Here is a 27,600-nt window from a genome sequence, read left to right on the forward strand (position 1 = left end):
TATTTAATAGTTATACCATGGCTGCAAGGGGTTTGTTGATATATACACCCAAAGCCCGAGGGTGCAGCCCAAGGGTTGCAGGTGTATATATATCAGCAAATCCCAAGCAGCCATGGTATAAATGATATATATCACTTGGGGCGCACTCACCTAATATGTGAAAGAACTACCAAGAACTCATCCCGTTTGTTTTATACAGTAGCATCTGAAGATCGATCGTGGTTTTAATAACGTGGGCTAATAGCCACCAGAATGTTATCCACACGTTAAAACGTCATTAATACGCAGTGGCGTATCTACACCCGGGCTTACCAGGGCCTGTGCCCTAGTTAATTTGGCTTGTGCCCGGGTAGAATTCTATATGTTGGAATGTACTGTGACCAGCATTTTATATAGCAGTTAGCACAATTATTATACATAGCTAACTATAATACTATATACAACCATGCAACTGTACTTACTTTTATTAGTCGAGCTTTCACATCGTCTTCTGTACGGCCCTCTGCCTTGGAGTCACGTGTGATACAATAAATTTGCTATCCGACTGTCACGTGTTAGGGCACGTGTCAACACATGGCGAAGCAACTGATTTTGTTTAAGTATTCATTCGCTACCCCAAGAACAAGGGAAAGCACGAGTGGGCAACAGGAACGCCAGAAAAGTGTGAATGAAACCGGATGTGCCCAACGAAATCATAGTGAAGCAAGTGGACAAGAGTCACAAGACAGTAATGCCGTCTGTCAGCAGCACCTGAATTCATTTTGTGATATAACTGCCACAACCTCTAGAACCAGTAGAGCAAGTGACATTCCAACAGACATTGCTACCGGACCTGAACAAGTTCCAGTGCGACCAAAATTGAATTTTCCTGCTACACTGAAAGGAAATAAACACTACAGTTTTGGTTCAGAGTGGTACAAATCATACTGTTGGCTTGAGTATTCAAGGGAGAAAGATGCTGCGTACTGTTATGCATGTCGTTTTTTTTAACACAGAACCTGGAAAGTACTCTGAGACATTCACAAAAAGTGGATTCAGGGACTGGAAACATGCTATGGGTAAGGATGGAATTATTTCATGCCATGACAATTGCAAGACCCACAAAGAAGCCATTGTTTTCTGGCATGAGTATGTGAAAAATACAGAAAGTGGTACTACTGTTGATAGGAGGATGGATGCATCTAGAGCTAAGACAATTTCCAACAATCGTCACTACCTGAAAATAATACTTGAATGTAGCCAACAGGAAATTGCATTACGAGGTCACAGAGAGTCTGTGAATTCACTAAATAGGGGTAATTTTCTAGAAATCTTTAAATTGGTGGCCAGTCATGATGAAGTTGTTAGTGAAAGACTTACGTATGGACCCAAGAATACGCTTTACACATGTCCTTCTATCCAAAATGATTTGTTGAAACTTATGGGTAAAATGGTGCAGACTATTGTTTGCTGCAAAGTTCGTGAAGCTGGATTATTCTCGATTCTGGTTGATGAAACCAAAGATATCTCTAAGAAAGAGCAAATAACATTTGTTCTGAGATGAATTGATCCTAAAGAGGGTACTGTCCATGAATATTTTTTGACCTTTGAAGCTACTACTCTTGATGCTAAAAGCCTGACAGAAAGCATTGTGGATACACTTAGGAAGCATGAACTACATTTTAACATGTATTGTATCACAGGGATATGATGGTGCTTCTGTCATGAGTGGACATTGCACAGGTGTTCAAACACGATTGAAGGAGTTTGCACCACACACAATTTACATCCACTGTCATGCTCACATTTTAAACTTGATAGTGTAAAGGCTATTCCAGGTGCTACACAGTTTTTTGCTATTGTAGAAAGTCTCTGTGTATTTCTAGCTACTACTAAGGTTCATGTAATCTTCTTGCAGAAGCAAAAGGAACTGCACCCTGACAAGCCAACTCGAGAACTGCAAAGATTGTCTGATACTCGCTGGGCCTGTAGATACTCTTCAGTAAATGCCATGTGCTACACATTTGATGCCATCCTAGCCACACTAGAAGATATGGGTGAAGACAGTGATGGAATGAAAGCTACATAAGCTACAGGCTTATTGTTGCAGATAAAAACCTTGCATTTCCTTCTTTCTCTTATTACGTTTGATAAAATTCTATCACCAAGGGACTGTCAGAGCTATCACCACTCAAGGAAGCATTTCCAACTTTACTGAAAGTCTTACAGATTGCATTTACAATCTGTGTTAGTTCTACATCTTGTGAGAGATCATTCTCAGCATTAAAATGCATCAAGACCTATTTAAGGTCCACAATGCAGGAAGAGAGGCTGGTCAACTTAGCTGTACTGTCTGTGGAGAGAGAAATCTCAAGAGCGCTTAATCTTGAAGAGGTTATAAATAAATTTTTGCAGATGATAAGAACCACAGAATTACACTCTCATACGTTTAGCTATAAACAACTATACACCATTATTGTTATTATGTACAATTACAACCAATAAAAATTAATGTTATGATATATATCTGAGAGAAAGCTTTCTGTGTTGCAATGGCTATATTTTAGGTCTCAAGTATCACCAGATTCAATCTCATAGTACCTTTTTCCAAAACTTTCCTGGGGGGGGGGGGGGGGCATACTATCGCGATCGATAGAGTTTGACCTGGTTTAGCTCAGTTAATTCAACTTTTCACAGTATTTTACCAGCATTAACATTACAGCAGACAAGCATCCTATTTATACTAGTGTGTCAAGAATGTTCTAGAAGAGCCTAGTACCTCACAGAAAACCTATACATTAAAGTTCTATATCAACGCCTATAATGTGTTGAGAGTACACAAATAAAAATTATTAAGCCTTACAATATAAATATTACAAGTTCTTCGCATTGTCTGCGACACATGCCCCCAGACCCCCTAGAAGACTCATGCTTCGCATTCGGAGTGTGCTTTGCACACTTTATAATTTTAATCTGCTTTACTCATTACTCTAAAGGCTTTAACTATACATTAGTGCCCACCGACTGCCCTTATGACTTCTAGATTTGCCACTGTTAATACGTTAGAAAACTTGTGATTGTGGGATGGAGTTTATATTGTTATCATTTTTGTACTAAGTTAATCCAACTAACTTCACTATTGGGACAGTAAGTAAGTTATTATATTAACCCTTTCTTACCGAAGTTATTTCGTAAAACCTCAGAAAAACCTCAGGAAATGATATTTTATGGCTTGTGTGATCTTTGCGCGATACGTGAGGACCCCACCCATTAATTAACACAGAACGCTATATACGTGTACCATATGAAAGCCCTCTCTCCCCTTCTACCCAAACATTTAAAAACCTTACAGGAAAACACTTAACTCACGCACTTTGAAGTGAAGAAAGGCACGTTGCTATTCTTCACCATAGCAGCAAAAGATGGGCGCTGCCATCTTGTTATAACCCCGGGTTGCATCATACTGCATATTTTTAGAATCCTTATCATGTGAGGAACATTTTTATTCACACCATGATGCTCAGAGCAAATGTTATCGAAATTTAAACAGGTACAATTGTTTTTGATGCGTTTTTGTGTGTTTAGAAGTGTTGATAGTTCCCCATACTTGTTATTATCGCTTCACGTTAAACTTTATTAGAAACGCCTGAGCCTACTCAACAAATTGGTGGTTATTTCAACTTCGTAGCCATTAGGATGAAGGAGTTATGGGCCCATATATAAAGGGCACCCATAACACACATTTTTGGCAATATATTAGCCATTTGGTAATAAAGGGTCAAGTTAAGTGCTTAGGACTGTAAGCTCCTAACTTATTTCAGTGTAGCAGTAGTAGTTTTGCGGTTCCGTGGTCTGTTCAAAGGCTGTGGGTAGAAATATGCATCCACGATCGCCCAAACAATTATTTTGTGCCTTCATTATCCTATACTAACAACCAACTAGTCTATCTTAGCAAATATAGTCAGCCTAGTAACCACTACAAAAACGAGTCCCACAATACAAAGCTCTATGTCGCTCAATATAACGAGTCAAAGCGTATCGTTTCTTTGAACTAGCTGGGCATTAAAGTCATTGGCAAACCACTTTCCCATGACATTGCCCAGGTAATATGCGAGGCGGGGCCTTTGAACGCCCACACTAAAGTGGTATACATCTCACTTATAAAGACACGGCTGCTTGGTATTTGCTAATATATATATATATACATACCCATAGCCCTTGGGCTTTGGGTGTATTTAATAGTTCTACCACAGCTGCGAGGGATTTCGCTGATATATACACCCAAAGCCCGAGGGCTGCGGGTGTATATGTCAGCAAAATCCCAAGCAGCCGTGGTATAAGTGATATATATCACTTGGGGCACACTCACCTAATAGGTGAAAGAACTAACGAGAACTCATCCCGTTTGTTTTATACAGTGGCATCTGAAACTCGATCGTGGTTTTAAAAGCGTGGGCTAATAGCCATCAAAACGTTGTCCATACGTTTAAACGTCATTAATACGTTACTATGCTTCAACACGCTATGTTAGAAAACTTGCGATTGTGGGATTGAGTTTATATTGTTATCATTTTTGTACTAAGTTAAGCCAACTAACTTCGCTATTGGGACAGTAAGTTATTATATTAAGTTAAGTACTTAGGACTGTAAGTTACTAACCTATTTCAGCGTAGCAGTAGTAGTTTTTCCATTCTGTGGTCTGTTCAAAGGCTGATACGCGGTGGGTAGAAATACGCATCCACGATCGCCCAAACAATTGTTTTGTGCCTTCATTATCCTTTACTAACAACCAACTAGTCCATCTTAGAGAATATACTCAGTTTAGCAACCACTATAAAATTGAGTCCCACAATGCAAAGCTCTATGTCGCTCAATATAACGAGTCAAAGCGTATTGTTTCTTTGAACTGGCTGGGCATCAAAGTCATTGGCAAACCGCTTTCCCATGATATTGCCCAGGCAATATGCGAGTTAAACGCCAAGCGGCACCTTTGAACACCCACGCTAAAGTGATATACATATATTATATATATATTTTATAGTTATAACACGCTTACGAGGGATATGACTAAAATATACGCACGATTCACGAGAGCGCGCAGCACTCGAGTGAGAGTGCGTATATTTAGTCATATCCCGAGTAATCGTGTTATAACTGTTATATTCTACACCCCAGTAGATGAAAACGATTTTAGATAGTAAGTTATAGTGAAACAGCACCTCCTGGAGATGGAAATCAATAGAAATTCTTGATGGATCAGATGTTTTACACTTTTAACAGTGCCACGCCCACATAGTCGCGATTAGTGAGTTATCCACGAAGGAGACAAGAGTTCATTGAAACTTGTTCCAGTTCCTGAGGTGTGTAATTGTTGGTTGATTTAAGCGCTTGTTATTAGAGACTTGTTTACTGTTTATTTCACGGAATGTGTGAAGTTACACCATATATGGTAAGCGTAGCCACAAAGCATGGTATATCAGTTATATACCACAGTTTGCCGAGGTATATCAGTTATATACCACAGTTTGCTGTGGTATATCAGTTATATACCACAGCGCGGCGCTTTTGATCTCAACCACAGGTGTGGTATATATATTACCCCCTCCAAAAACACCTTTGCTGTAAAAAAAGGCGTGTCCAAGAAACTACAAGTACTTGAAAGACTAACAGGCAACAGAAAGAGCTGATATCTGGAGCGGCCTAGAATCAATGTTACTACAACTACCAAAGTTTTCATGCTTGGCTGCAAAACAGGTAAAAGGAAAGCAACTGGCAACCAAAACAGCTGATATCTGAAGTAGCCAAGAATAAAATTTATGCTGATACCACCAACTACAATTATTAATGAAGTTGTAACATTGAATGTTAATCATTCAACTGTGTTCTATACATTCATCCCTGCTACATCATGAATTAATTCTTTGTTACTCTAAATTGGTTGGTAATTTGACAGCTTTTTTCAATAGTCAGTATAGAGAAAAAAAGGTGGCCAAATTACCAGCCAATTAGAGTAACAAAGAATTAATTCATGATGTAGCAGGGATGAATGTATAGAACACAGTTGAATGATTAACATTCAATGTTACAACTTCATTAATAATTGTAGTTGGTGGTATCAGCATAAATTTTATTCTTGGCTACTTCAGATATCAGCTGTTTTGGTTGCCAGTTGCTTTCCTTTTACCTGTTTTGCAGCCAAGCATGAAAACTTTGGTAGTTGTAGTAACATTGATTCTAGGCCGCTCCAGATATCAGCTCTTTCTGTTGCCTGTTAGTCTTTCAAGTACTTGTAGTTTCTTGGACACGCCTTTTTTTACAGCGAAGGTGTTTTTGGAGGGGGATATCACTAATTTTTATCAGTTATACAATTGGGGGATATCACTAATTTTTATCAGTTATACAATTGAAAGGTTCAATCCATGGGGTGTATGATGAATTCTGCATTGTAGTGGCGTTGAGACAAAACACAAAGTGATGAACATATATCATACATTCCTAGTAGCTGTGAATTGCTATTAGAACCAGGGCTGGTGGAAACTACAATTTATTGGTCAGGCCAAGTAATGGCCACAGTCAGGGTTACTTTATGCTATATTGTTTGATGACTGTTCTATTAGAGTATTTTATTTTGCCTGACTGTTCTATTAGTATATCGATACTTTACCATGAATAAAACTTTCTATGGCCACTGCCATAGAGGCCACAGTGTCCTAAGGACAACTTAGAAACTTGGTTTGCCACTCACAGCACAAGATGCTTTGCTGAGGATCTATTAGAGATTACAAATGTGGAACACCAGATTATACTATTTTCATTTCAACACAGACACACACATACATCATAGCACAAGGCACACACAAAAGGTGCAAACACTATACATACTACCCATGTCCACGCATATACACCACATATTGGTTGTACTTGATGTAAACAAGTTATTATCACAATGCTCTCGTAGGTGAGCTGGTCAGTGCTCTTACTTGGTGTTTAAAAGTTCTTGTAGTGCTCGAAACAGAGTTACTGGAGAGTGAAGGATTATCACTGGCATCATATTCAATCACAATAATTGTTGCAATGTGAAATCAATATTAGTTGCTGCTTATGTACTGTATCATCATTGTTATGTTAATGTGCATGATTTATCTCACTATATGATCACCTCTTTTGTTATGTTGGTAGACTGTAATGGTGCGTTTCAGTATAGAGGCAGAAACCTTTTCTGTTACACCTTATCAGTCATTAAGTCAAGTAACCAAGTCAAGTCATTAAGTCTAAGTCCTCGACTCGTGAAATTAGGTTAGGTAATCCTAAGACTGCAGCACATGTTGCTGTTAAACCTTCAGTGCTGGTCACTGTAAAGTGTTAATAATAACAACTGAAGCTGGGAGGATGGGAGCATGTAACCTAGACATTTCGTGACAGCAGGGACCTGAGGATATGAGGACATACACATTACAGTGGAACCTCCCTTATCCGGACCTCTATTATCCGGACCTCTATTATCCAGGCACCTCCATTGTCTGGACAGCCCAAATTGGTCATGTGGCTTGTAGTTTATTGACCATAATGAAGTTTGGTTTAGATGAAAGCACAAGGGGGGAGCCTAAAGGCTGCTGTTTACCTGTTTGATGGCTTGTTTATTCTACTACTAATAACTACCACTTGGTTGCTAAGTGATAATGCATTTTTACAGCCCAGGGGAGTGACCATGACTGCTCTGTAGTGACTTCCCCCTCTGCCCACTAAACTGCATAGCACTAACTGATGGCAATAACAACATTACTTGTATTTAAGTTAGTCACTTTAGCATAATAGCATGTTATTCTTAGTTACGGATATTTCTGAGATACGGACAGTAGTAGGTACCAGACCGCCCAGATAAGAGAGGTTCCACTGTAGTGTGCTTTTCACATACAGAGCCAACTACGGGGATTTGCTGGGGTATGCATATGCCTCGCAAGATACTAGGTTTTTTTAAAACTGAGTTTTCCCTTTGAAAATTTTTAATAAGCACCGTTTTCGTTAACTGCATGGATGATTTTTAGCTCAAATATTTTGGAATAGCTAGCTGTTCTTCCATACAAAAGTTACTAAGACAGTAAGAACAATTCACATTGTTATGCACCTGTCAATGTAATCCCCGACTACCACTAAATTAAATACGGGCTGAGGTGGGGGTTTGCATCACTGAAAATTACAATTCCCCACCTACTGGGGAAGTACAACCCCGACCAAGTCTCGACCGGGAATACTGGGGCTAGGAGGGGATTTGTACGGTCATGTGGCATTGGTCTAGTGATGAGTTAGTTCGAGTGGATTCTGGTATGAACGTAATAGCTAGCACCCAAGACACTCCTTCCTAAATTGAAAGCACACACCTTTGGCTTTGCTGTCTGAATGATTTTCTTTAGTGAAGAAAAATCCCCACAAGCCATGTCGGGGAAATTTAGCGATCAATTCCCCCACCACCGACCTTTCCCTACCCTCAGCCCGTATCAGTGCTAGTCGGGCATTACATCAGTTGATAGGCGCATTATACCTAAGATGGAAAACTGCAGGAGGAGACAACATCATCAGACAGACCAGTGGATTCCTCAAGGGTATATTATGGTAGATTAATTGTGTACTCCGGCGTCTTCGGACATAGCTGGCCAAAGGACACACGGTCACGAAACTCGATCCATAAGAGTACCGACGCACATTTGCAAGTGTTCACGTGTGCTAGTGGAGGTGTGAAAGGGACCTTCCAAGGAACTTCCCCTACTAGCACTAGTGGTATGACCAAATATGGAAATAGATGATTGTGAACTACTTTGCGAAAGTGTGTAGATCTAACTGTAAGTTAATATCGCTTATAAAATGTTTTTGTATGTGTGTAAACATTAAAGGTGCGCGTGTTTCAGTCCTTCCCTTCAGTCTGACTTGGCTGAACTAAATGACTGAATTAATTAGAGTTAGCAGTTGTGTGCATATTACGTGGAACCTCAGACGGTGGTTGCTACTTTATATGGTTGTTATGCACCTATCAATGTAAAGCCCCACTACCACAAGTATAGGCTGAGGTGGGGATTTGCATCCCAGAAAATTACAACTGGGGAAGTATACAACGTTGCCCCCACGACAAATCTCCCAGTAGCAAATCCCGGCCAGGGTTAGTTGGGCTTTACCCATCGCGTCTGTCACAGTGTAGCTATTCCAGTTCCAAGTTACTTCAAACGGGTTTTAGTGATGACAGATAGTAAGTCAGCATTCATGAAATTTCTTGGATAATGACAATCCACACCACCTCTGGAAACTTAACAGTCCATTCCCCCATCAATCCCGACCTTCAGCCCATACCTGTGGTAGTCAGGCATTACATTGATAGGTGCATTAAATGTGCTCCTGTTACATACTTTGTTGTTTATACTATGAGGTCTTAACTGCATGACATTATCTTGCATTTTCAAGGTCTCATTATTGTGGTCTACTGCACCATCAATACCATATTGCAGACGTCTGTGTTATGGGCAGATTGGGATCAATGGTTATATGTATTGTGATTATAGCATCGTAACTCTCCAGGTCAGTTTCTCTCTGTTTGAGTATCTTGAGTATTACGTGTCCATATTTTTGTCTTTGTAGTGTCCACTTTGCCAACTTGCTGTTTACAGATGTGTTCTCAGTAGTGTGGGAATGTGTGATATCGGTTATAGATATAGTCGTGAGTCTTGACCGGAGGTTCCAGGAACTTTGGCTGCAGGTAAAATATAAACAAAAGTGACTATTTGTATGAGTAAGGAAGGTTTTTTGGCTGCATAATGACTGGCAATGGTCTAAATGAATGGATTTGATTGTGTTTTAGAGTCAGGCACGTGTTACTTTATGTAAGATGTTTGGTGTCCCAATAGTTTAATGGATCTAATAGTCAGACCATTTTCTTTCCCTACCTAGTTACTGGAATGAATGTGCATTTCATGATCACATTCGAAGGTTCTGTAAATTTAGCAAATGAATGCTTGAAGGTCTGTTTCTAATATTTCAGTGCAATATGCATTCATATATTTTTGCAGAAAGGTACTGTAGTCATTGAGATAGTGTATGCAATGTAATCTAAATTCAACTGAATTTATTTTTTTAAATGTTACTATGCTTCTGTACTATAGTAACCATGGTAACTAATGTTTGTTGGTAAAAATGCATTTGTCACATATCTCCTTAACATACAAGTGTTCGACTTTTTCAGACATTTGTCCCACCACTAGTTATTTTACAGATCAATACTAGTAATGGCTCTAACCACCAGTGTCCAGATCATGAGACTACCCTGATTGTGAAGGTGTCCTGGTTTTGATGTGCAATGAGATTTCGTAGAACCTTTGACTGCTTGCTGAATGTGCTTTATAGTGCATGCCAAACTTGTTACCTAGGTTTAGATTGACCACACAATTAACGTGTTGTTTCTTGACAGGTCCAGTGAAATTTCAGACATTGGTTTATTGGAGGTAGCCATCCCATTAGCTATGCCAGATGACAAACGGAGGATTTGTGGACCGCCTTTGTTGCACCCCACCCCCACCCCCTTCTTGGAAGCACTGAGGATTGGTGTCCCGTCAAGTACACGATGGCAGATACAACATTAAGGGTGCTAGCGGGTTTTGAAGCCATTCAAGGGACAACCCATATAACCACACGAGGCTGTTACATCATAATTGGCAATATTACGCATACTCAAAGTATCCATGGTAGGCGGTCGTGTTTTGCGCCAAAGAAATTGGCTAAGAAACAGCCTGTTTCGTTTGAAAACCATCACGAAAATGATCGTCTAGGCGCCCAAGAGTGACAATAGAGTGAATTAGCCTGAAAGTAAGTGCTAGTTTTGAAGACGCATGCGAACGCAAGCTGATTTGTAGCTCACGTTCTTCCTGTGTTTTCTCAAGTGATAGTGTACGCTGGTAAGTTATATTTGTAATCGTACACCTGTTCTTAGGTAGAGATGATGTTCCAGCTGGATTTATCACCCATTACAAGACAATGACTGCGTTACGAGGCGTTACCTATCAAAGAGCAGACTTGGCGACTCCACAACCAACAGAAAGGTGTCCCAGTGTGTAAAGAAAAGGAACAAGAGCTTTTCTTTAGTTCAGAGCTTCATTTATAACTTGTTATTCGAGAAAGTTGGCATATGTGGTTTATTGAATTTGTTGTAATAACTGGTCGGCATGCACATGTTCTACACTGCATTGTAAAAGGCGATATTCTGGAATACACGATACTCGGATCTCTACCAAACTTTTGGTGGACCATCAGTGATAAATTTGCAAACTTTTAGCGCATGGAATTATAATTGTTGTGATCCAGCACAAAGTTACAAGGCCTGGAAGTTGAAGTTCGCTCGTGGCACTCGCTCTTTGTTTTATAACTCAAGAAAGAAGAAGTGCAAAGACAAATCCCTGCGTTAAGTTTCCACAAGTTTATTGAAGAATCTTCACAGCGAATTTGATGCTTGTGCAAGCAGCCAGTATCTCGGAATAAAAAAATGTATGGGTTAACTTTGAGAGACTATAGCGCGTGAATGAAACAAGGTACAATCTTATACTTTGGTCTCTGTATAGTAGAAAGTTAGGTCAATCTTCGAAGTAGTAATTTAGATTCCTGTAGCTTTCTTTTTGCCTGTATCAAAGATAAAAGAACAGCATTTATGTGGCTTCAAAAAGGCGCTAACACTCTTAAGAAGCAAAGCCAATAACCATTCTTATTTGTCAACCAACATGGGACAGTTTATTTTTGTTGTACATTTGGGTAAAAATTTTTATGAGTCACGTGAGAGTCGTGTGATAGGCCACGTTTTGTTGCAAGACGATACCGAGATGTGGAACGTACCTGACTTAGAGTTCTAAATATCTTACATGGTCCTACGAGCAGGAGTCGAACAAGCGACCCACGGATTCACCCCGTAGCCAGAATAGGAAGTGAAATTCGACAGTCACCGCTTGATCTTATTCCTAAACGAGAATTCCTTGGTACCGGGTGAATGGTACCCCGAGAGGCGAGTGAAAGAATTCGTTAAGTACTGATTGTTGCGTTGTTTTCTATTTAGTTGGTGCTCTCTAATTAGAGAGCGAAGATCTGCGGAAATCCTGGTGAAGAGGACGAGTAACCACGGATACGCCGAAGCTAAAGTCAGTTGTATAACAGTAGTTAATACATAATGTCAGAAGTAGAGATTCTTAGTAGAAAGAAAAGGGTTCAGGGTGGACATAGAGGTTCCACAAAGCGCACTATCACAGAACTTTATGAAGCTATTGAATCCACTGATGAAGGGGAAGCAATCATAACAAAATTGAGACAGTGCAAACTTGCACTTGAAGAGAAACTAGAGACAGTGAAGCAAATTGATGATCAGATTTTAGAATTGGTCCCAGATGAAGAGCTTGATAGTGAAATTGAACAGGCAGACATTTTCAGGGAAAGGGTACAGAGGTCCATAATAGATGCTACAAATGCTATCGAGGCCAGGAGAACAACCCTTAGTACCCCAGTCACACCGAGTGGTGAATCTTCCACGACCACCACTAGTCTCACAAGTGGTGATACTTCAGCAGTTGTCAGTGATGTCCCGAGCAGTAGTTCTGCAACTGTCACCAGTGTTCCATCAACCGTGGTATCTTACCCAACCACCTCTGTAGTCACTACTACTGTTAGTACCACCCCAGCAAGTACATCACCAGAAGCTCCAGTCACAACCAGTGTATCATCCAGCACTCCAGTGATATCTATAGCTCCACCTACTGTTTCGTTGACGTATACTAGTAGTATTGCTGGGTCTCTTCCTTTTAAGCTACCATTGATTCCTCCTCATACAGTTGCCGGTACGATGGCTCCCTTCTCACCTAGTGTAATGACAACACCTGCCTTGCCCCTTGTGAGTTTGCCAGATACAAGTGTCAGCCCCCTTGCATATCATGCACCACTAGGACATGTAACTAAGGTGAAGTTACCAAAGCTTACACTTAAACGGTTTAATGGTGATCTCACAAAGTGGGCTACATTTTGGGATTCATTCGTGTCTTCGGTTCATAGCCATCCTGGCCTGTCTGATGTAGACAAGTTTAATTATTTAAACACACTGTTAGAAGGTACAGCAGCAGAAGCAATATCTGGTTTAAAGTTAACTGGTCCCAACTATGGTGAGGCTGTAGCCATATTGAAGAGACGATTTGGTACCACCAAGGAAATAGTGAGCAAACACATGGAGGCACTGGTTAACATTGATGCGGTAACCTCTCAGTATAATCTTAAGGGGTTACGTCATTTTTATGATTTGGTAGAATCACAAGTGAGAGGACTGAGTGCACTAGGAGTCTTAGCTGAATCTTACGGAAGTCTGTTATCACCCATCATTATGGGCAAGTTGCCACAAGAGTTCCGACTCATTATTAGCCGATCGGTGAGAGATGATCGTTGGCAGCTGGATGAACTGATGCAGTTAATAGATGCTGAGATTAAGGCTAGAGAGAGGGCTGCAAGTATTGCTAGTCAAGGTGGTAATAATAATCGACCTGCCAGAGCTGTGAGTAGGAGTTTCCCTACTTCTTCAACGCTAATGGCGAATGATTCCTCTCCAAGGTGCTCATTCTGCCGTCAGGGACATGCATCTACCTCATGCAAAACGGTGATCGAGCCAGCAGAGCGTAAGCAAATACTTAAAAGATCTGGCAGATGTTTTGTATGCCTGCGAAGAAACCACACTAGTCGTGAGTGCCGATCAACACTGAAGTGTTCTAGCTGTGGCGGCAGACACCATGTTAGCATCTGCACTGGAGAGGTGGCAGAAACACTACCAGAAGTTCTACAACTAGTGTCACTGGTCATTCAACACTTCAGGCCCAATCATTGGGGTCAGTAAACTCTAACACACCTACTACCACCTCATTACAATGTGCCAGCTCTAAGGTGCCAGTACTGCTGCAGACTGCACAAGTGGATGTTCTCAATCCTGATAACTCAAGTGTATCAATGAGTGTTCGAATATTGTTCGATAGCGGGAGCCAGCGGTCGTACATTACTGAGAAGCTGAAGGAGTCATTGTCATTGACCCCGCGCAGTTCTGAGACTATGTTAATTAATACCTTTGGGTCAGACAAGGGGAGCAAGCAGTCTTGTGATGTAGTTGCAGTTAGTCTGAGTTTGCGTGGTGGTGGAGTCCTCAAGCTATACTTCTTGTCAGTGCCACAAATTTGTGAGCCTCTCTCCAACCAACCGCTATCATATGTGTTCGAGCATCATAGACATTTATCTGAATTGGATCTGGCAGACTATTGTTGTACTACCGAACCTCTGGAGGTGGATATGCTGATTGGACTTGACCACTATTGGAAGCTCGTCACAGGCAAGGTGATTCATGAAGGTGATGGACCCATAGCGATGCAGACTCGTCTTGGATGGGTGCTCTCTGGCCCAGTACCTGGGCTGTCGTGTCAGACCACATGCAATCTCGTATCAACTCACTTGCTAATAGTTGATGCATACATGCCAGAGGAATCTGGACAGAGTTTGGACAGTACCCTTAAGAAATTCTGGGATCCCGAGTCCTTGGGAGTAAACCAAGACACACCTGATGTTTATGCAGAGTTCGAGAGGCGGATATCATTCAAGGATGGTAGGTATGAGGTTGCTCTACCATGGAAGGAGACTCATGGTGCGCTTCCTTCCAATTATGAATTGTCATTGAAGAGGCTTACAGGATTGCTGAGAAGATTGAGACAGTTGCCTGATGTATTCCAACAATATGACAAGGTTATCCGAGAGCAACTTGATAAGGGGATAGTGGAGATTGTGAGTGACAAGGCAATCCAGAACAGCTTGGTCCACTACCTACCGCACCACCCTGTTGTTAGAGAGGACAAGTCAACAACCAAACTAAGAATTGTATACGATGCCTCTGCCAAGAGCAATGGTTCCTCCCTAAATGATTGCCTATATGCTGGACCAAAATTTGGTCAAAGTATAATGGACATTCTGTTGAGGTTTCGCACACACCGTGTCGCACTGGCAGCCGATATAGAAAAGGCTTTCTTAATGGTATCTGTTGCACCACATGACAGAGATGTTCTTCGCTTCCTCTGGGTTGATGACATCAAGAAGGAGCGGCCAAGGGTCACAACATTTAGATTCACACGAGTAGTATTTGGTGTGTCTGCGAGCCCATTTCTCCTGAATGCCACCATTAAGCACCATGTAGAGAAGTACAGAGAGAACCATCCTGGGTTTGTGAATCTTTTCACACGTTCCATTTATGTTGATGATATCACCTATGGTGCTAGTGATGAAGAAGCAGCCTTTGAACTCTATGGCAAGTCAAAGAAGGTGTTAGCTGAAGGAGGGTTCAACTTAAGGAAGTTTGTTAGTAACTCCCAGAGCCTGCAGAGTCGTATAGAGTCAAGTGAAGGGCATGATTTAGTTGAAGTGAACTCATCAAATAGTAGTAGTGTAGTTGAAGAAGACAAGACGTACACAAAAGATGTCTTAGGTAGAGCACAGAGCAATGAAGGTGGAGAACAGAAGATACTTGGAGTAAGGTGGAACTATGTACAAGACCAATTGGTCTTTGATTTGAGTGAACTAGCTATCACTTTGAGGAACATGGAGCCAACGAAGAGACGTATAGTGGGTATTGGCTGTAAGTTCTATGACCCACTGGGGTTCATTTCACCTATCACGGTCCAGTTCAAGATGCTATTCCAGGATCTATGCTTGAGTAAGATTGATTGGGATGAACCACTAGTGGGAGAGTTACTGAGCAAGTGGAAGTCATTAGTGACTGGCTTTCATAGTGTCATGGTCACAATTCCCAGGTGCTACAGCTGGAGCTTAAGTAAGTCCTCTGGTAAATACACTTTGTTTGGATTTTGTGATGCGTCATCTCAAGCGTATGCTGCCGTGGTGTACATGAGAATTGAGACAAATGTGGGTAGCTCAGTGGAATTTGTAGCTTCCAAGACTAGGGTCTCCCCGGTTGAACGACAAACTATTCCTAGGTTAGAATTGTTGTCGGCACTACTCCTGGCCAACTTAATGGCGAGTGTACTCACTGCACTTGAACGCGAGATAACTTTTAGTTCGATAACTTGCTTCACTGACTCCAAGGTTGCTCTGTATTGGATTCGAGGCGTGGAAAAGGAATGGAAACAATTTGTTCAGAATCGTGTAATTGAGATAAGGAGACTCGTGGCGGCAGATTGCTGGCTTCACTGTCCAAGCAGGGAAAACCCTGCGGATATACCATCAAGAGGAATGACTCCCTCAGAGTTAAGAGGTAATGTCCTGTGGAGGCATGGACCAATCTGGCTTGTTGATTTGAGCAGTGAGTCTAACTTAGTAGAGGAGGAGGAATTAACCATGCCAGAAGCATGTGCTGCAGAGCTGAAGGCAGTGCAACCTAGTAGCTCACACATACTTTTGAGTTCTAGTGAATCAGCTGGCCTTACGCATGTGATCAAACTGGAGAAGTTTAGTAAGTTGAGCAGGCTACTGCGAGTAACCGCATATGTCCTCAGGTTTGTGAACCAATGTATGTCAAGGTTACAGAAGAACAGCACCTCCCTGCCCAAGGAATTAACTGCGTCTGAAGTTATGAATGCCGAAAACCTATGGGTAAGGGAGTCACAGAGGGATTTAGGTAACCATAAGAATTTCCCAACCTGGAGGACGCAGTTCGATCTTTTTCTTGATGGGAAAATATGGCGATGTAAGGGCAGACTTGGTAATGCCGACATTTCATACAATGCCAAGCATCCTGCTTTGTTGTGCAAGCAACATCACTTCACTGAATTGGTGGTAAGAGATGCCCATGAGAGGGTTGGACATAATGGAGTGAAGGAGACCTTGACACAGATTAGAGCCAAGTTTTGGATTATCCGAGGCAGACAATTTGTGAGGCACATCCTGTATCAGTGTGTCGTCTGTCGTAAGTTGGAAGGTCCACCATGTCCAACGCCACCAGCTCCATCTTTACCAGAATTCAGGGTAAGAGAAGCCCCTGCCTTTACATACACGGGAGTGGACTTTGCTGGGCCTCTGTATGTTAAGAGCCATGAGATAACTGATGTTGGTAAGGTCTGGATTTGTTTGTATACCTGTTGTGTCACTAGGGCCGTGCATTTGGAACTTGTACCTAACTTGACAGCTCAAACATTCATTCGGAGTTTTAAACGATTTACGGCGCGAAGAGGCTTTCCCCGTAAGCTAGTTTCTGATAATGGAAAGACATTCAAGGCTGCTGCTAAAACTATTGAGAAAATATTGAATCAGGCAGAAGTACAGCAGTTTACAGCAGGGATGGGCTTAGAATGGTGTTTTAACTTAGAGAAGGCCCCTTGGTGGGGAGGCGTGTTTGAGCGAATGATAAAGAGTGTGAAGAGATGTCTGCGTAAGACAATTGGCAGGGCGAGATTGACGTATGAGGAGTTGATGACAGCCTTAACTGAAGTCGAAATGATAATCAACTCCAGACCTTTGTCATTTGTGTCTTCGGAAGACGTAGAGGAGCCACTTACTCCATCTCATCTTATTGTTGGCAGGAGAATACTCAGTTTACCTGACTCAAGCTTTCAGCATGGAGTGAATGACAGTGACTATAATGTGCAGGTCACACACGATTCCCTGAGTAGGAGGATGGACCACCTCAACAAGGTTCTCAACCATTTTTGGAAGAGATGGAAAACAGAGTATTTGCTGCAGCTCAGGGAATGCCACCGGTATAGTGGTAATGGTACAACTGATGATGTTTTACAAGAAGGCCAAGTGGTACTGATGCACAATGAATCTTCTCCTAGAGGATTTTGGAAAATGGTGAGAATACACGAGTTGATCAGAGGAGGAGATGGTCTTGTAAGAGGAGCCGTATTGAAGGTGCCATCAAGGGACACCCAACCAACTTTACTGAGACGGCCATTGAAGTGCTTATACCCGTTAGAAGAATGTTGTCGGGCTAAACCAGTAGAAAATGATAAGAGTAATACAGTCCAGTCCAAGAATCCCCAGTCAAGTGCAGAATGCTTTGTTGACAAGAATGTTAGTAACAACACTAGTGACCCTCGATCTAAGGAGGATGCGTCCTACAGTCAAGTTCAGCCAAGTGGTGTACGACCATCTAGGAGAGCTGCTCAGAAGGCAAATAGTTTTATAAGAGCAGTGATGACTGAAGACATTGACAGTTCCAATGGATCAGAGGATGACCAGTAGACTATTATCAGTATTATATAACGTTTGTGATTTAGAGTTTTTTTTGTTGTTGTAATTTGATATTCCCTTGTTGACCAATATGTGGTCAACGGGGGGAGGATGTTGTACATTTGGGTAAAAATTTTTATGAGTCACGTGAGAGTCGTGTGATAGGCCACGTTTTGTTGCGAGACGATACCGAGATGTGGAACGTACCTGACTTAGAGTTCTAAATATCTTACAATTTTTAAAGTGCACTTTGTGAAATACTGTATTGTTACATGTATCAATTTAATTAGCTTGCGTGACATGTGATATGTTAATCAGTAGCTGTCTGGCTTTACTGTACGTGAGCACCAATTCGTCAGAATGTTAGAACTCAGAAAGTTAGGTCGAAATTGGGAGTGACAATGTCTACACAAATAAAAGCAATCACGTGATAGTACATGGGTGGCGCTAAATGGAATTATCCTGAAAACACTCTCCCTAGGGAAGTTACGTTCTTTACGCTTTCACAATACGTTTATATGGGTGTTGGGTTTGTGTCCACGCCGCGTCTTTAAAAGTTATCGCATGGATTAGGCGTTTGGTAAACAAAATCCGCTGTACAGGCAATCCAGTACTAGAAAACTCCTGTGCCAGTATTACTCCACAAAAGGCAGCTATATTCAATGATAATATGACGATAACACTAACACAAGCCGAGATATCAGCGTAATAAAGTGAACTTGGTCTTATTTTCGCGGTCGCGACAAGATAACCACTCATTTACAATTCCGGCGCCCGCTGTACAATACATTTCTAATGGGAATGATTGCGTAATGAGGACTAAAATTGCAAAACCGTCCCTACACGTAAATAACTCACGGTAGTAGCCGCGCGCGTTTTAATTCTGGCGTGCGCTTTGTAGTTTCTTGGCTGCGCGCCTCACTACCGTGAGTCTTGATATATATATATCAGTAAATCCCTCTCGCAGCAGTGGTATAACTATAACTATTAAATATACACCCACTACACATGGGCACACATATACTACAAGCAAAACAAGCAAATACACAACACACACACACACACACACACACACACACACACACACACACACACACACACACACACACACACACACACACAAGTAAACATACCTGAGGGCAGTTTCTTAGCAGGGACAACATTCCTTGTACCATGTTGGGAGCATAAGAATTGACCTGATCCTATGAAAATGTTCAGATACCCTTCATGCATCATGTTGGCAATTTACAACCATACTAAAGGTACATTACATCAAGTAATCAGCCTACCACTTATGCATTTAGGAATGAATGGGTACACCTCATACTAGGAATTTCCAACACATCTGTAAAGCGCAAAGCAAAAAATCTTGCATTTTACCAGCATGACTGGTGAACCAGACCAACAGACTTGTGATTTAATAAATTGTAAAATTTTTCATGGTATGTCACAGGAATTTAAATTCCATGTTATAATGTGCATGTGAACTTTAGGGGAGTGTGTAAACAGTGGAATGGACTACTGGAATGGTGGAATACTGAAATGGTGGAATACTGAAATGGTGGAATGAATTTAAGTTCAATATCATTGATTACATCTAAATAAGTACATACAACTCCTCCTGGTAGTATCTAACTACTAGACTAGACTGGAATGGACTACTGGACTGACATTTTTTTTTGTTTTACACAGTTTTTAGGGTGAGATTACTGTACATGTGACAGCATTTCAACATTGAGCGGTGAATACGTAGCTGTGATAAGCCAAATGGGTTCAATTAATTCACTGTTTGACAGTATTCTACTCTACTAAATAGCAGATGTTGACATGTAGGGATACCCAAAAATGTTTCTCTCACTGTTAGGCACATGTGATTATTATGATACAACTTTCTAATTTCTATAACATACGTATATTGTGCATTGGTGGCTAGTCACTGGAGTCCATGATATGTAACTGTGTGTAATGAGGGCACATTATATTAACCTATTTTTAAAACTTGTACGCACTGTATGCCGTTGTGCTATGACCATGCAATTTGCTACTCCTATTAACAGCTAAATGGCATTGTAAAACAATTGACAGAATGCAGACATTTCATTCCAGTAATGAAATATAACCAGTTATGCAATAGGATCTAGTTTGTGTGGTCACACACACCATATATTTTAATAATCACATGTGCCTAACAGTGAGAGAAACATTTTTGGGTATACCTACATGTCAGTATCTGCTATACAGTAGAGTAGATACTGTCAAACAGTGAATAGAATACATTTAATAACCCATTTGGCTTATCACAGCTACTTTTTAGGATCTTATAGAGCTTTGCGCGGGCAACATCAAAGGAAAAAGTATACTTTAAATTTCATAAAGTACACGCTACACCGGCAAACGGTACTTTATTGCACCGCAAAGAGTGCTTTACGTACAATAAAGCACTCTTTGCAGCGCAATAAAGCACTCTTTTCGGCGCAATAAAGCACTCTTTGCGGTGCAATAAAGCACTCTTTGCGGTGCAATAAAGCACTCTTTGTGAGCTATAAAGCACAGTTGCCCACATGCTCTAATGCAGGCTATTATAATAGCCCACAGTGCTCACGCCAGTACGACTAATCACCAAAGCCAGTGAAAGCTGATAGCCCTCACCGCGCTGAGTGGTCAATCACCCCAGCCAACACAAATGATACCACCGGATTGCTTTTATAGACATACCTAAATGAATGGGAGAAGGTAACATTGCTGTTACGTTTGTTAATGTAAGTCCTGGAGATATTACGGAAATACTTCACCATGAGTCACAATAGAATCAACTGTGGGATGTGACCAAAAGCTGCCAAAATATGCGATGAACATCTACCATGCCAAACTATGGTGAACTACGTGTGAGTTACTTTGTTAAACTAGATTGTGTGCATTCAGGCTGCTAATAATTCGTGCAACAAGTGTTAATTGTGAGTCCTAGTGTATTGTGAAGCTACATGACTAGAAAGTTCCATAAATCATTTAGATCATTGTCTTGCTCGTGCTATATGAAAAATAAAGCATTTGGCGCTTGGCCTCGATGCTAATAAAGCACTCGGCTTTGGCTTGTACTTTATTAGCATCTCGGCCGCGCGCCTCATACTTTATTTTTCATATAGCACTCGCAGAAATGCTATAACATAATCACCACTCAGTGCTGAAATGTTGTCACAAATCACCCAAATGTACAGTAACCCCACCCTTAAAAATGTGTAAAACCAAAAAAAAGTGTCAGTCCAGTAGTCCATTCTAGTATTCCAGTCCAGTTATTAGACACTACCAATCCTCCCCCTTAAGTAAGGAAATATGTAAATAAGATTCCAGCTCTTTTAGCATACTTCACCTCACCATAGACAAAGTTTACCAACGTATTGTCAGTTATGAACATGCACAATAGCAGTTATTGGGAATACCAAGAAGAATCCTGACTTAACCCTTGCTCTCAAATGGGAAAAAAAGTTAGCTAACTAGCTGATTACATGTGTGCATTGTAAAAGTACATGCACTATATAATGAAGAATCTTGTAGGCGTTTACAATGAGCCTTTTCCATAATTATGTCAGAAAACAAAATTTAAAGTTAATTGTGACAGTGCCACATTGCACACTGAACTGAACCTTCATTAAGACAGTTATAAATTTTAAGCTTCAAACAAGTGATAAAGTATTGAGTCATAAAGTCATACAAGTGTTATAGTGAGGTGAAGTATGCTAAAAGAGCTGATTCCAATTTATTTGCCTACTTAAGGGAAGGATATTTACAAGGGCGTAGGCAGGGGGATTTGGACGTTTGGACGAATCCCCCTTTCAAAAGCAGAATTTTTTTAAAATTAAAAATCACACCAGATCTTACAGCCCTGAAGTTCTCTGGTAGCTACCTTGCACACTGGCGCAGCTCTGTACTATTAGATCATACCACATTAATGCTGAATCATCGATGAATTAGAATCACGTCATCAATTGCGCACGTGGTGCATGATGGAAATGAAGACTGTTGGTTCAATTGGCTAAAACACACAAGGCAGCAGCTGTGATAAACTTGAGTGGTCATGTTGTACGTGTGTCAGGGTAGCACAAACATTGAATAGTTGATGTATATTTACATGATGTTTTTTTTTTTTTTTTAATTTTTGTCACATGTTGTGGGCACTGATGTCTCAAATATATTGGAGTACAAGCCAAGTCTGAAGACTATCAACACTGCACCGACAGGGAATAATGTATACCCAGAAGAAACTGTTGCCAACTAAAGGACTCAAATGTGGAGGGCTCCCGTGTGCCAAGAAGTTCAGTGAAGTTGGCTGTCAGTATGTTGCCTGGAAGTGAAGCAGGATTAGTTCGTATTACAATAGGTTTATAGTTTCTATAAGCTGCATGAACAGCAGTGTGTAGGTTTTAGCTAGTTAGATGCACAATCAGCACCGTTTTGCCCAAGGGCACATTTTGTGTATGCATTATTTTCGTTCAAACATAATTTAGGGGAAGTACCCCAAAGACATTATGCACTTCAAATCTGAACCCCCTTCCAGGAAATCCTGGCTTTGGATGTGGAAATGATATTGAACTTTTAAAAAAATTCATTCCACCATTCCAGTATTCCACCATACCAGTAGTCCATTCCACTGTTTACACACTCCGGAACTTGAGAAACGTTTTACAATATACAACTTCCTGAACTATGCAAACAATATTGCACAATGATGAAAAGATGCCTACTCATATCAACACCTCACAGTACACTTTGTAGTGAGGGAGAGGTAGTTAGGTCTGAGCATTTAATGAAGCAGTGAATCTATAATTTTTTTTCAATTTGTGAAGGACCATTGTTAATTCACAAACGCTGTATTGTCAACACTATATACTATGATGTACCTGATAAATCCTAATGATGTAGGCTAAGAATGATAAGAACTTGATCTGGACTGCCACAAAATCAACATAAGTTTCCTTGTTGAAGTGATAGGAGTTTCTGTAAATGTAACACATGCAGATACCTTCATGTATATATGCAAATAAGTGGGCCTTACGGACATATGATTGCACAAGTATATATTTACAATCATCTATACCTTGCTTGTAGTGATGGTTGAAGGGTGATTGTGTTCATTGTTAATGGGATAAAATCTGACACTGCACTGTGCACCATGTTCTTGTACAACTGTGGAAAAGGCACACAACACACTCATGATCTATTATCAATAAGAAATATTCCCAACAAAAAATCCACACAAATGTGTATTACTACAACCCTTGTCTCATCGTACATTTCATTGGAAATTTGGAATATTCAAACACACGTACCTGATACATCAGAACAACAATGATTGGCAACTCTGCCAACACCTTAAGTGAGTTTACGGCCTTGGGTAACTGAGAAAGCAAAAGAATTTCACATCAAAATGAAAACAAAACGTGTAACTAGAGCAAACAAAATACAACTCTATAACTTTACCCCCTGTGATTTCTCTTTGATTCCACCAACATCCTTCCCATCTCCACCAATCTCAAACAAATTTGTCTTGAAAAGGAAACAAAAAATATCAATGAGAATTGAGTTTACAAATAATTTCTACTAACCATGGTCTTGGGCAAGTCAGAGTAGATGTTCTTAACAAACAACAAAAACTGTGATATCTATACAAACAAAAGAAAAAATATTATAGACAAATGCAACACTAACAGCAAAAATATTACTCACATCAGGAGAGAACGGAGGACGAAATTGTTTATGAAGTTCAATGATAATACGGAGACACACTAACACATTCTCTTCATTCTCCATTTCCAGTAACACAAACATTGTAGAAAGGATCGGCTACAATGTGTGCCATGAAAAATGTTAAACCAATGCAATAGTATTTCTGACATCGATAAATACTTTAATTCAATCAATAAAAACAATATTCTGATGAGAGATGTGTATGCAATCTTGGTACATAAAGCATATACAGTATCTACAAACCTTAACATAATTCCTCAAGTTATCATTTGCTGGCATTCGATGGATAATCTCCAACACAAGTTTCCTCAATTGCTGCATGTAATATACACAAACCCTATTCACTACTAACACAACACCTAGCTGTTACCTGTGCTGGGCAATCCACAAACTGAGGTTCTCCTGAAAATCACAAATGGACAGCATGTAGCTCCAACTGATTCAAATGGCTTACCTTCTTTTAACACTTGCAAAAATCTTGGGACAGCAGTTTCCAAAAAGCTTGTGTAATGTTGTGAGACAATGATGGACTAAAGCAAGGTACGAAGTATATGCAGAGAGGTATTCTAATAAATGCGCACCTCCAAGTTTTCGCTGACTTCTTGAACCGCCTTAAGCTTACTTTCATCCACTAAAGGAAGTGAGCATAACTTACAACACTGCGTACACAGTGACAACAAAGCCTTCCTTAACTAATAACAAATGGGTGTTGCACTGTAAATAAAAGCATGTCTTACACAAGTGTACTTACGAATGTTGGGATCCACCAGCGATGTTAGCCGGCTCCGAAGACTAGTCATACTACAATTTTCTGCTCTGATAACCTGATGAGAATTAAACAATCACTTCATCTCCTTCGCGCTATAAAAACTTAATCCCACAATCACCCCAGAATATTTCGGTGGAATATATTTAGTATATAGACTGCCCGTGTTGCCTCGAATTATGGCCCGAGCGTTTACTTCTTTAAAGCACCTTCTTTTTTTTTTTTTTTTTTTTTTTTAATGATATTTAATCAGGGAAAATAGCGTCAGCCAAAGAAGGCTGTTTTTCAGCTATGCCTTTTGCCAAAAGCACTATAAAAGGTTTCTGTTGACACAACAAAGGTTTCAGTTGATATTAATTGATGTCTATTAAAGCTATGAATACTACTAACTGGCATTCATGGTGGTCACGTTGCAGATGCGCTGTTATCAACCCCGGCGACTAAACGAGACCAGGCGTTTATACGAGACCGGCCATAATTCGAGGCAATACGGTATGTACACATGGCCAGAGTAAGTTAATTACGAACATGTCTGAAGAAACAACGACAGCTCCCCTTGCAAAAAGAAGCCGCTCGGGGAGAACTGACGCCTCTCGAGCGGACAAGACCTCTAGTACAGCAGAACTATCAACATCTACTTCTATGCAAGCCAGCACTTGGTGTTCAACAACCTTTGGACCGTTGTTGGAAGACTCCAGTACACATGATATAGTATTCAAGACATCTGATGGAGATAGTGTGGGTGCTCATAGGCTAATAGTAGCAGCTGGTTCACCAGTGTTCCGTGCTATGTTGTATGGTAACATGAGAGAGAGTAGTCAGAAAGAGATTGACCTACCAACTACAGACACTGAAACACTGAACAAACTGCTAACATTCTTGTATACTGGAAAAGTGGATGTCGATTCGGACTGCATTGTTCAACTTTTAGAAGGGGCTCATTATTTTGATATTGCTTCATTGGTAACAATCCTTGTTGACTTTTTCAGAAAGTCACTGATGGTCAAGGATATTTTTCCCATCCTTGAGATTTCAATTGATAAGAGTTTTGATTGGTTATTTGAACTGTGTTTAGAATTTATGTACAATCATGCAGAAGAAGTGGCCCATGATGAAAATTTTAGAAGTCTATCAAGTAAAGTCCTTATTTCTTTTTGTAAGAGTTCTGACCTCAATATCAGAGAAAATGATTTGTTTTTAGCAGTCGTTGAGTGGTACAAGCACAATCAAGATCAAGTTCCAGAAACTGTTGTTAAGATTGTATTTCAAGAGATTCGTTATCCACTGATACCTACATCTGATCTGGTCAACGTAGTACGACCAACCAAAATGGCTGACCCAGGTCTCTATACAGCTGCTCTGGAGTACCATCTGTTTCCTGACAAATATGAAGGACCTCAGAATCAGATTATTCCTAGAAAGTATCAACCTCGGTATTTGTATAAGAATGTTACCCCTGGCTTTGTGGATGTGTCTGAAAGTCCTGAAGGTCTTGTGATTACTAGAAATCACCATATGACACGTCAAGGATATGCATTATGTCTTGTACAGGTGCAGCCTACAGAGCAACGTCCTGTGCATTTCAAAATCGCATTCAAGTTTCGCAGCCATAATGGCCATCATGTCCTTGTTACACGATCATACCTACAATACTCAGACTCAGTAAGGAATGATTTATATCCTGGTGAAGTTATTGGTGGTATTGACCTAGCCAAACAGTGGGAATGCGAATGTGTTGGTACGGTGTCTATAAGGGGCGAGAGTGTTGTCACTACCATTGGTGATGTGTCTAAAGTGACACCCATAGAGAATGAAATTTACTTGTGCCTTCACATGTATGAACCAAATGCTGAGATACGGTTTTCGTTCCTTTAATTTACTGATCAAAAGAAATTAGTATACCATTATTAAGTAGATTGAGTTTGTGCATTGATTATTCTGTATGGTTGTGTTTTTGTTTATTATTGTATGGACTGATGGTATCTATGATGAGTGTAGCATGGCAATACAAGTGACTATATGCAGTATGTTGGATTTTAGTATGTGTAATTAAGTGATGCCTGCTGTTACAACAGTAACAGTAAATATTTTGCCACGTGTCTGTTGATTGTGTTTAGCAACACACTGACTACATGGTATTTCAACACTGCCTGAGGTTGCTGGCATTATTATCACCATTGGAATTCCTTGTCTTTCAGCTTAGCTGTTTCTCTTCAGATGAATATAGGTGATGTCATCATCATAGTTATGTCATTTCCTTCACTCTCTTCTGGTGCTTGGTCATTACCTTCCGTTAGTTCACAAGGTACTAATTGTTTTCTATCGAGCACTGGCTCCCCAATGTCTTCCTGAGGGCCCTCGTTTGTTATCCACACCAGCCTCTCATAAAATCCTCCCATCCTGGGTGCTAGTTCAACAATGAACTTCCACTGAATTCCCTGTCTCACAGAGTAGTCTATCATAACACTGTTCATTAACATAATATAGCTCCAGACCTTGCTTTAGCTACCTTAGCATTATCAGATGTGGTACCCCTCGCGGTACCTGTATAATCACAGGGTAAATTCTTCTGCTGACATCCTCGACAAGTTCAAGGTGGATGACTCTTACCACAAGGCAGGTGAATAAACACATCCATAGGTCCCATACTTTCTTGACAGTAATCTCAGTAACTACTGATACTGACACTTGCATAAAGTTCTTAATGTAAAGTGGCCCAAAATAGTGAAACCCTACCAGGCAACATGCTCTCATAGTAGGGGTGGCATTTTAGGCAGTTTCCTTCAAAATTTCTACAAATCTGATAGTTCTTTAGTAGCTGCTTTATTAGAGCACCCCCTTGAGGAATCCAGTATAGTTGGCGAGTCTGTGCCAATGTGTGAGAAACACCTAATGTAAGA

At 40.5% G+C, this 27,600-nt stretch overlaps 2 protein-coding genes across 2 annotated transcripts in view; one reads left to right on the top strand and one right to left on the bottom strand.

The window, feature by feature from the left end:
* LOC136249475 (transformation/transcription domain-associated protein-like) overlaps positions 1 to 24,946 on the bottom strand; it is a 94,606-nt gene extending 69,660 nt beyond the window's left edge. Inside the window, exons 1-12 of the mRNA XM_066041486.1 lie at positions 24,686 to 24,946; positions 24,516 to 24,565; positions 24,389 to 24,464; positions 24,305 to 24,336; positions 24,178 to 24,249; positions 23,914 to 24,030; positions 23,793 to 23,849; positions 23,668 to 23,733; positions 23,517 to 23,585; positions 23,285 to 23,373; positions 23,088 to 23,184; positions 19,326 to 19,394 (exon numbers count right to left, since the gene is read on the bottom strand). Of these exons, the coding sequence (XP_065897558.1) occupies positions 19,326 to 19,394; positions 23,088 to 23,184; positions 23,285 to 23,373; positions 23,517 to 23,585; positions 23,668 to 23,733; positions 23,793 to 23,849; positions 23,914 to 24,030; positions 24,178 to 24,249; positions 24,305 to 24,336; positions 24,389 to 24,464; positions 24,516 to 24,565; positions 24,686 to 24,734 (843 nt within the window). The 5' untranslated portion in view covers positions 24,735 to 24,946. The remainder of the gene's footprint in view (positions 1 to 19,325; positions 19,395 to 23,087; positions 23,185 to 23,284; positions 23,374 to 23,516; positions 23,586 to 23,667; positions 23,734 to 23,792; positions 23,850 to 23,913; positions 24,031 to 24,177; positions 24,250 to 24,304; positions 24,337 to 24,388; positions 24,465 to 24,515; positions 24,566 to 24,685) is intronic.
* A 97-nt stretch (positions 24,947 to 25,043) lies between these two features.
* Positions 25,044 to 26,778, top strand: LOC136249476 (BTB/POZ domain-containing protein 9-like). The gene has a single exon (XM_066041487.1). It carries the CDS (start codon positions 25,229 to 25,231, stop codon positions 26,573 to 26,575), a length of 1,347 nt encoding a protein of 448 aa, XP_065897559.1. The 5' UTR covers positions 25,044 to 25,228; the 3' UTR covers positions 26,576 to 26,778.
* The last annotated feature ends 822 nt before the right edge of the window (positions 26,779 to 27,600 follow it).

Source organism: Dysidea avara, chromosome 3 (genome assembly GCF_963678975.1).
Source record: "Dysidea avara chromosome 3, odDysAvar1.4, whole genome shotgun sequence".
Taxonomy (NCBI): Eukaryota; Metazoa; Porifera; class Demospongiae; order Dictyoceratida; family Dysideidae; genus Dysidea; species Dysidea avara.